Source organism: Lucilia sericata, unplaced genomic scaffold, assembly GCF_015586225.1.
Source record: "Lucilia sericata isolate MDLA Ls3-8-SP2 unplaced genomic scaffold, ASM1558622v1 Contig000310F_arrow, whole genome shotgun sequence".
NCBI classification, from domain to species: Eukaryota; Metazoa; Arthropoda; class Insecta; order Diptera; family Calliphoridae; genus Lucilia; species Lucilia sericata.
In genome coordinates, this window is record NW_023994334.1 from 117,585 (window position 1) to 128,753 (window position 11,169).

At 34.5% G+C, this 11,169-nt stretch overlaps 1 protein-coding gene across 10 annotated transcripts in view; it reads left to right on the forward strand.

Annotated features, from left to right (window-relative positions):
• LOC119603509 (EH domain-binding protein 1) overlaps nucleotides 1-10,950 on the forward strand; it is a 59,057-nt gene extending 48,107 nt beyond the window's left edge. For 5 of the 10 annotated variants that reach the window (XM_037955541.1, XM_037955546.1, XM_037955545.1 and 2 more), the window contains 5 exons: nucleotides 1,282-1,650; nucleotides 1,706-2,183; nucleotides 2,970-3,066; nucleotides 3,124-3,312; nucleotides 10,393-10,950. In XM_037955541.1, the coding sequence (XP_037811469.1) occupies nucleotides 1,282-1,650; nucleotides 1,706-2,183; nucleotides 2,970-3,066; nucleotides 3,124-3,312; nucleotides 10,393-10,474 (1,215 nt within the window). In that variant the 3' untranslated portion in view covers nucleotides 10,475-10,950. The remainder of the gene's footprint in view (nucleotides 1-1,281; nucleotides 1,651-1,705; nucleotides 2,184-2,969; nucleotides 3,067-3,123; nucleotides 3,313-10,392) is intronic. The other 5 variants (XM_037955549.1, XM_037955551.1, XM_037955550.1 and 2 more) reach the window with 2 other exon arrangements.
• The last annotated feature ends 219 nt before the right edge of the window (nucleotides 10,951-11,169 follow it).

An 11,169-nucleotide genomic window follows, 5' to 3' on the forward strand; every position in this document is an offset into this window, starting at 1 on the left:
GAACTGAACTAGAACTGAACTAGAACTGAACTAGAACTGAACTAGAACTGAACTAGAACTGAACTAGAACTGAACTAGAACTGAACTAGAACTGAACTAGAACTGAACTAGAACTGAACTAGAACTGAACTAGAACTGAACTAGAACTGAACTAGAACTGAACTAGAACTGAACTAGAACTGATCTAGAACTGATCTAGAACTGATCTAGAACTGAACTAGAACTGAACTAGAACTGAACTAGAACTAGAACTGAACTAGAACTAGAACTGAACTAGAACTAGAACTGAACTAGAACTAGAACTGAACTAGAACTGAACTAGAACTGAACTAGAACAGAACTAGAACTGAACTAGAACTGAACTAGAACTGAACTAGAACTGAACTAGAACTAAACTAGAACTGAACTAGAACTGAACTAGAACTGAACTAGAACTGAACTAGAACTGAACTAGAACTGAACTAGAACCTAGAACTGAACTAGAACTGAACTAGAACTGAACTAAACTGAACTAGAACTGAACTAGAACTGAACTAGAACTGAACTAGAACTGAACTAGAACTGAACTAGAACTGAACTAGAACTGAACTAGAACTGAACTAGAACTGAACTAGAACTGAACTAGAACTGAACTAGAACTGAACTAGAACTGAACTAGAACTGAACTAGAACGGAACTAGAACTGAACTAGAGCTGAACTAGAACTGAACTAGAACTGAACTAGAACTGAACTAGAACGAACTAGAACTGAACTAGAACTGAACTAGAACTGAACTAGAACTGAACTAGAACTGAACTAGAACTGAACTAGAACGGAACTAGAACTGAACTAGAACTGAACTAGAACTGAAACTAGAACTGAACTAGAACTGACTAGAACTGAACTATGAACTGAACTAGAACTGAACTAGAACTGAACTAGAACTGAACTAGAACTGAACTAGAACTGAACTAGAACTGAACTAGACTGAACTAGAACGAACTAGAACTGAACTAGAACTGAACTAGAACTGACGTAGAACTGAACTAGAAACTGAACTAGAACTGAACTAGAACTGAACTAGAACTGAACTAATGACTGAACTAAGAACTGAACTAGAACGAACTAGAATGAACTAGAACTGAATTTAAACTGAACAAGAACTAAACTAGAAATGGACTAAACTGACTAGAACTGAATTTGAACTGAACTAGAACTGAACTAGAACTGACAACCAACAAATTTACTTTAAACTTAAATAACAAGATTGATTAAAATCTCATTTAAACTTTTCAATACAGGAGGAACGTCAACAACGTTTACGTGAACAAGCCAGACGTTTAATACTCGAAACACGCAACAAATCCTCTAATAACAGCAGTTTGGAAAGTCCAACCTCACCCACAAAACCAAAACGCTACAATTTCACCTCAGAACGCACGATTTCACCGATCAACAACACTTTAGAGTTAGAGGAGAATGTTTCGACATCACCGAAACAACAGCTATCGCCAACGAAGAGAATAACACCACCACGTGATAATGACAGTAGTAGTAATCTAAATAAATTAAGTCCTAGTCATAGAATAAGTTTAACCAATGGTGGCAGTACTTTACAATCTTTCAATAATGTCATGGATAGAATAGCAACACCAAAGACCGAGAATATGGTAAGAAAATCATTTATGTAAAACAAATAGATATTTTAATATAAATTTATTTTAGGGCGAGAAACTGTCTTATATACAATCCGAATTAGAGGCGCTGGAACGTGAGCAAGTGGCGGTGGATCAAAAGGCCAACAGTCTGGAGAAGAAATTGCGTGCTGTTATGGGCGGCAAACCAAGTAATAATAGAACTAAATCAAATTCATTTATTAGATTAATACGTAATAGTATTGGTGGTGGTGAAACTATACGCATTAAATTATTAGATATAGAAAATGGTGAACTGTCGCTTACGCCCACGGGTAGCACAGATTCATCTACAGCTTCCTCTTCATCCTCAATTTCAAGTGATGATGATGATAATAATGATCATTTAAGACCTCATGTAGTTGGTAATACTAGACGTTTGCGTAAACGTCAACATCCCAATATAAAAAGACAACGTTCACAATCTTGTGTTGTTGAGTTGCATCATCACGAACCCCCAGAACCATCAACTACAACAACACATTTACGACATAATAATAATAGTAACTGTAAAAATAATAGTTATTTAAATAATAATAATAACAATGATAACATAAATCATAATACATCATCATTATCCGCAACAATGATAACTGCTACCTCAACACAACCCTATAGTATATTATCCTCAGCTTCGTCCAATCATTCCTCTTGTGATAATTTCAAAATCTGTAGTGATGAAGAAGAACAAGAACACCAAGAACAGGTAGTGAAAAGACGTCATAGAAGACGTTCCACCTCCCAAAGAAGATCAAGAAGTAGAAGCAAATGTGGTGGCGGTAAATGTTTTTCATAATGTTTACACAATTTTAGTTTTGTGCTGCTGCTGCGCTTTGCTTTCTGTAGCAAAAACTAAACTGATTAAAATAAACTAAAAGCAAGCTTAAAGCCTGCACTAAACTTTTAATAATTAAAACAAATTAAAAAAAAACATATTTCAGCTTTTTGCTGCAGCCTTTTAAAGTAGTGTCCTTAAAAAACAAGACAACCCAAAACCATATAACATTCTGTATACATATTTTTATTAATTATTTCGTTGTATCATGACATTAAAACCATTTTTAAATGTGTGTAAATTAACTGCGTTTCTTACTTTTCGTTACGTTTTTTTATCTCTCTAATAAATTAAGAAATCCACTAAACTCATCATTAATCAATGTTTTTTTAACATGCCTAAAAACTGCTTTAGTTGTTAATAGTTCTTTTTAATAATTGTACAGTTATTTTAGTAAAAATGTAAAAAAAAATGTTTGTTACTTATTTAATTTACACTTTCCGTTTTCCAAAACCTTTAGTTACCGAAGAAACGGAGGAGCAGCTGTTATCTCAATGGTTTACTTTGGTTAATAAAAAGAATGCTTTAATCCGACGTCAAATGCAATTGAATTTACAGTAAGTTTTTTATTTCAAATGTTCTAAAACGTTTACTAATCATTGTTTTTATTATAGTGAAAAAGAATGTGAATTGGAACACAAGTATAATCTTCTAAAGGAGGAACTTCGTGCTGCCCAATCTGTGGAAGATTGGCGTAAAACTGAAGCTCAACGTGAGAAGGAACGTGTGCTTTTGGAAAAATTGGTGGCAATTGTTGATAAGCGTAATGAATTGGTGCAGTGTTTACACAATGAGGAACAAGCGTAAGTTGAAATAGAACATAACTAGAACAGAACTAGAATAGAACTAGAACAGAACTAGAACAGAACTAGAACAGAACTAGAACAGAACTAGAACAGAACTAGAACAGAACTAGAACAGAACAGAACTAGAACAGAACTAAACAGAACTAGAACGGAACTAGAACAGAACTAGAACAGAACTAGAACAGAACAAGAACAGAACTAGAACTAACCTAGAACTGAACTAGAACTGAACTAGAACTGAACTAGAACTGATCTAGAACTGAACTAGAACTGAACTAGAACTGAACTAGAACTGAACTAGAACAGAACTAGAATTGAACTAGAACTGAACTAGAACTGAACTAGAACTGAACTAGAACAAAACTAGAACAGAACTAGAACAGAACTAGAAGAGAACTAGAACAGAACTAGAAAAGAACTAGAACTGAACTAGAAACTGAACTAGAACTGAACTAGAACTGAACTAGAACTGAACTAGAACCGAACTAGAACTGAACTAGAACTGAACTAGAACTGAACTAGAACTGAACTAGAACTGAACTAGAACTGAACTAGAACTGAACTAGAACTGAACTAGAACTGAACTAGAACTGAACTAGAACTGAACTAGAACTGAACTAGAACTGAACGAGAACTGAACTAGAACTGAACTAGAACTGAACTAGAACTGAACTAGAACTGAACTAGAACTGAACTAGAACTGAACTAGAACAAAACTAGAACAGAACTAGAACAGAACTAGAAGAGAACTAGAACAGAACTAGAAAAGAACTAGAACTGAACTAGAACTGAACTAGAACTGAACTAGAACTGAACTAGAACTGAACTAGAACTGAACTAGAACTGAACTAGAAATGAACTAGAACTGAACTAGAACTGAACTAGAACTGAACTAGAACTGAACTAGAACTTAACTAGAACTACAGAACTGAACTAGAACTGAACTAGAACTGAACTAGAACTGAACTAGAACTGAACTAGAACTGAACTAGAACTGAACTAGAACTGAACTAGAACTGAAGCTAACTAACTAGAACTGAACTAGAACTGAACTAGAACTGAACTAGAACTGAACTAGAACTGAACTAGAACTGAACTAGAACTGAACTAGAACTGAACTAGAACTGAACTAGAACTGACTAGAACTGAACTAGAACTGAACTAGAACTGAACTAGAACTGAACTAGAGACTGGAACTAGAACTGAACTAGAACTGAACTAGAACTGAACTAGAACTGAACTAGAACTTGAACTAAACTGAACTAGAACTGAACTAGAACTGAACTAGAACTGAAATAGAACTGAACTAGAACGAAAAAAAAAAACTAGAAATGCACATAATGAACTAGAACTGAACTAGAACTGAACTAGAACTGAACTAGAACTGAACTTAGAAAGGAACTAGAACTGAACTAGAACTGAACTAGAACTGAACTAGAACTGAACTAGAACTGAATAGAACTGAATTAGAACTGACTAGACTGAACTAGAACTGGACTAGAAACTGAACTAACTGAACTAGACACCTAACGACCTGACTAGAACTGACTAGAACTGAACTGAACTATACCTGAACTGAACTATAACTGAACTAGAAACGACTGAACTGAACTGACACTAGAACTGAACTAGAACGAACTAGAACTGAACTAGAAAACTGAACTAGAACTGAACTAGAACTGAACTAGACAACTGAACTAGAACTGAACTAACTGAACTAGAACTAACTAGAACTGAACTAGAACTGAACTAGAACTGAACTAGAACTGACTAGAACTGAACTAGACTGAACTAGAACTGAACTAGAACTGAACTAGAACTGAACTAGAACTGAACTAGAACTGAACTAGACTGAACTAGAACGACTAGACTGAACTAGAACTGAACTAGAACTGAACTAGAACTGAACTAGAACTGAACTAGAACTGAACTAGAACTGAACTAGAACTGAACTAGAACTGAACTAGAACTGAACTAGAACTGAACTAGAACTGAACTAGAACTGAACTAGAACTGAACTAGAACTGAACTAGAACTGAACTAGAACTGAACTAGAACTGAACTAGAACTGAACTAGAACTGAACTAGAACTGAACTAGAACTGAACTAGAACTGAACTAGAACTGAACTAGAACTGAACTAGAACTGAACTAGAACTGAACTAGAACTGAACTAGAACTGAACTAGAACTGAACTAGAACTGAACTAGAACTGAACTAGAACTGAACTAGAACTGAACTAGAACTGAACTAGAACTGAACTAGAACTGAACTAGAACTGAACTAGAACTGAACTAGAACTGAACTAGAACTGAACTAGAACTGAACTAGAACTGAACTAGAACTGAACTAAAACTGAACTAGAACTGAACTAGAACTGTACTAGAACTGAACTAGAACTAGAACTGAACTAGAACTGAACTAGAACTGAACTAGAACTGAACTAGAACTGAACTAGAACTGAACTAGAACTGAACTAGAACAGAACTAGAACAGAACTAGAACAGAACTAGAACAGAACTAGAACAGAACTAGAACAGAACTAGAACAGAACTAGAACTGAACTAGAACTGAACTAGAACTGAACTAGAACTGAACTAGAACTAAACTAGAACTAGAACTGAACTAGAACTGAACTAGAACTAGAACTGAACTAGAACTGAACTAGAACTGAACTAGAACTGAACTAGAACTGAACTAGAACTGAACTAGAACTGAACTAGAAGTGAACTAGAACTGAACTAGAACTGAACTAGAACTGAACTAGAACTGAACTAGAACTGAACTAGAACTGAACTAGAACTGAACTAGAACTGAACTAGAACTGAACTAGAACTGAACTAGAACTGAACTAGAACTGAACTAGAACTGAACTAGAACTGAACTAGAACTGAACTAGAACTGAACTAGAACTGAACTAGAACTGAACTAGAACTGAACTAGAACTGAACTAGAACTGAACTAGAACTGAACTAGAACTGAACTAGAACTGAACTAGAACTGAACTAGAACTGAACTAGAACTGAACTAGAACTGAACTAGAACTGAACTAGAACTGAACTAGAACTGAACTAGAACTGAACTAGAACTGAACTAGAACTGAACTAGAACTGAACTAGAACTGAACTAGAACTGAACTAGAACTGAACTAGAACTGAACTAGAACTGAACTAGAACTGAACTAGAACTGAACTAGAACTGAACTAGAACTGAACTAGAACTGAACTAGAACTGAACTAGAACTGAACTAGAACTGAACTAGAACTGAACTAGAACTGAACTAGAACTGAACTAGAACTGAACTAGAACTGAACTAGAACTGAACTAGAACTGAACTAGAACTGAACTAGAACTGAACTAGAACTGAACTAGAACTGAACTAGAACTGAACTAGAACTGAACTAGAACTGAACTAGAACTGAACTAGAACTGAACTAGAACTGAACTAGAACTGAACTAGAACTGAACTAGAACTGAACTAGAACTGAACTAGAACTGAACTAGAGTGAACTAGAACTGAACTAGAACTGAACCAGAACTGAACTAGAACTGAACTAGAACTGAACTAGAACTGAACTAGAACTGAACTAGAACTGAACTAGAACTGAACTAGAACTGAACTAGAACTGAACTAGAACTGAACTAGAACTAGAACTGAACTAGAACTGAACTAGAACTGAACTAGAACTGAACTAGAACTGAACTAGAACTGAACTAGAACTGAACTAGAACTGAACTAGAACTGAACTAGAACTGAACTAGAACTGAACTAGAACTGAACCAGAACTGAACTAGAACTGAACTAGAACTGAACTAGAACTGAACTAGAACTGAACTAGAACTGAACTAGAACTGAACTAGAACTTAACTAGAACTGAACTAGAACTGAACTAGAACTGAACTAGAACTGAACTAGAACTGAACTAGAACTGAACTAGAACTGAACTAGAACTGAACTAGAACTGAACTAGAACTGAACTAGAACTGAACTAGAACTGAACTAGAACTGAACTAGAACTGAACTAGACTGAACTAGAACTGAACTAGAACTGAACTAGAACTGAACTAGAACTGAACTAGAACTGAACTAGAACTGAACTAGAACTGAACTAGAACTGAACTAGAACTGAACTAGAACTGAACTAGAACTGAACTAGAACTGAACTAGAACTGAACTAGAACTGAACTAGAACTGAACTAGAACTGAACTAGAACTGAACTAGAACTGAACTAGAACTGAACTAGAACTGAACTAGAACTGAACTAGAACTGAACTAGAACTGAACTAGAACTGAACTAGAACTGAACTAGAACTGAACTAGAACTGAACTAGAACTGAACTAAACTAGAACTGAACTAGAACTGAACTAGAACAGAACTAGAACAGAACTAGAACAGAACTAGAACAGAACTAGAACAGAACTAGAACAGAACTAGAACAGAACTAGAACAGAACTAGAACGGAACTAGAACAGAACTAGAACAGAACTAGAACAGAACTAGAACAGAACTAGAACAGAACAAGAACAGAACTAGAACTGAACTAAAACTGAACTAAAACTGAACTAGAACTGAACTAGAACTGAACTAGAACTGAACTAGAACTGAACTAGAACTAAACTAGAACTGAACTAGAACTGAACTAGAACTGAACTGGAACTGAACTAGAACTGAACTAGAACTGAACTAGAACTGAACTAGAACTGAACTAGAACTGAACTAGAACTGAACTAGAACTGAACTAGAACTGAACTAGAACTGAACTAGAACTGAACTAGAACAGAACTAGAACAGAACTAGAACAGAACTAGAACAGAACTAGAACAGAACTAGAACAGAACTAGAACAGAACTAGAACTGAACTAGAACTGAACTAGAACTGAACTAGAACTGAACTAGAACTGAACTAGAACTTAACTAGAACTGAACTAGAACAGAACTAGAACAGAACTAGAACAGAACTAGAACAGAACTAGAACAGAACTAGAACAGAACTAAAACAGAACTAGAACGGAACTAGAACAGAACTAGAACAGAACAAGAACAGAACTAGAACTGAACTTAAACTGAACTAGAACTGAACTAGAACTGAACTAGAACTGAACTAGAACTGAACTAGAACTGAACTAGAAGTGAACTAGAACTGAACTAGAACTGAACTAGAACTGAACTAGAACTGAACTAGAACTGAACTAGAACTGAACTAGAACTGAACTAGAACTGAACTAGAACTGAACTAGAACTGTGAACTAGAACTGAACTAGAACTGACTAGAACTGAACTAGAACTGAACTAGAACTGAACTAGAACTGAACTAGAACTGAACTAGAACTGAACTAGAACTGAACTAGAACTAACTAGAACTGAACTAGAACTGAACTAGAACTGAACTAGAACTGAACTAGAACTGAACTAGAACTGAACTAGAACTGAACTAGAACTGAACTAGAACTGAACTAGAACTGAACTAGAACTGAACTAGAACTGAACTAGAACTGAACTAGAACTGAACTAGAACTGAACTAGAACTGAACTAGAACTGAACTAGAACTGAACTAGAACTGAACTAGAACTGAACTAGAACTGAACTAGAACTGAACTAGAACTGAACTAGAACTGAACTAGAACTGAACTAGAACTGAACTAGAACTGAACTAACTGAACTAGAACTGAACTAGAACTGAACTAGAACTGAACTAGAACTGAACTAGAACTGAACTAGAACTGAACTAGAACTGAACTAGAACTGAACTAGAACTGAACTAGAACTGAACTAGAACTGAACTAGAACTGAACTAGAACTGAACTAGAACTGAACTAGAACTGAACTAGAACTGAACTAGAACTGAACTAGAACTGAACTAGAACTGAACTAGAACTGAACTAGAACTGAACTAGAACTGAACTAGAACTGAACTAGAACTGAACTAGAAAGAACTGAACTAGAACTGAACTAGAACTGAACTAGAACTGAAGTAGAACTGAAGTAGAACTGAAGTAGAACTGAAGTAGAACTGAACTAGAACTGAACTAGAACTGAACTAGAACTGAACTAGAACTGAACTAGAACTGAACTAGAACTGAACTAGAACTGAACTAGAACTGAACTAGAACTGAACTAGAACTAGAACTGAACTAGAACTGAACTAGAACTGAACTAGAACTGAACTAGAACTGAACTAGAACAGAACTAGAACAGAACTAGAACAGAACTAGAACAGAACTAGAACAGAACTAGAACAGAACTAGAACAGAACTAGAACTGAACTAGAACTGAACTAGAACTGAACTAGAACTGAACTAGAACTGAACTAGAACTAGAACTAGAACTAGAACTAGAACTAGAACTAGAACTAGAACTGAACTAGAACTGAACTAGAACTGAACTAGAACTGAACTAGAACTGAACTAGAACTGAACTAGAAGTGAACTAGAACTGAACTAGAACTGAACTAGAACTGAACTAGAACTGAACTAGAACTGAACTAGAACTGAACTAGAACTGAACTAGAACTGAACTAGAACTGAACTAGAACTGAACTAGAACTGAACTAGAACTGAACTAGAACTGAACTAGAACTGAACTAGAACTGAACTAGAACTGAACTAGAACTGAACTAGAACTGAACTAGAACTGAACTAGAACTGAACAACTAGAACTGAAGTAGAACTGAACTAGAACTGAACTAGAACTGAACTAGTACTGAACTAGAACTGAACTAGAACTGAACTAGAACTGAACTAGAACTGAACTAGAACTGAACTAGAAACTCAACTAGAACTGAACTAGAACTGAACTAGAACTGAACTAGAACTGAACTAGAACTGAACTAGAACTGAACTAGAACTGAAACTAGAACTGAACTAGAACTGAACTAGAACTGAACTAGAACTGAACTAGAACTGAACTAGAACTGAACTAGAACTGAACTAGAACTGAACTAGAACTGAACTAGAACTGAACTAGAACTGAACTAGAACTGAACTAGAACTGAACTAGAACTGTACTAGAACTGAACTAGAACTAGAAGTGAACTAAAGACTTGTTCTCTAAATATTAATATTTTCTTATTTACAGTATCGAAGATGATCATGAAATTGCCCGCAATTTGGAACAAGTCAATATTAGTGGCAATAATGAAAAATGTGTTATTTCTTAAAGAGCTTTCCTAGGCGGGAAACAGAGAAAATCGAATAAACCACAACAAATACAACTATAACAACAACCAAAAGGAATTCAAGAGACTTCCATGACTGTGTGTAAAACCAAAACCAAACAACTAACAACAACCGCATCAATTTATTTAATTTTTTTTTTTAACAAAAATTGACAAAAACGGCGTTTAAATATTATAAAAATTAACTTTAAGTTTCTGTCTTTTTTTAAAAAACCAAACGAAAAAGTATAAAAACTAAGCGTGCAAACAAAAATGTTCACAGATTTGAATAACGAAATGAAAATCTTTATGTGTCTAGCTTTATATATTTTATAAAATATATATATTTAATCAACAAAACAAAAACATACATATAAAACAAAACAAATCATTATATAAAAGAAAAATAAAGAAAATTATTTACGAAAAAGTATAACGATTTATGAACTACACAATAAAAACAAAAAAAAAAAAAACAACAAGGATTTGATTAATAAAAATTTAAACATATTTTGAAGATATAATACCAAAAATTACAAAAGAGATAAAAGAAACTATTTTGAACATAAAACTCTATTAACAAACAAAAAAAAAAATGAAACAATATTTTTCGGTAAAAAGTTTCGGAAACCAAAAGGATAAAAGTTATTAAAGAAAATAAAGAATTTCAAACATATATATATATATTTAAAAACATA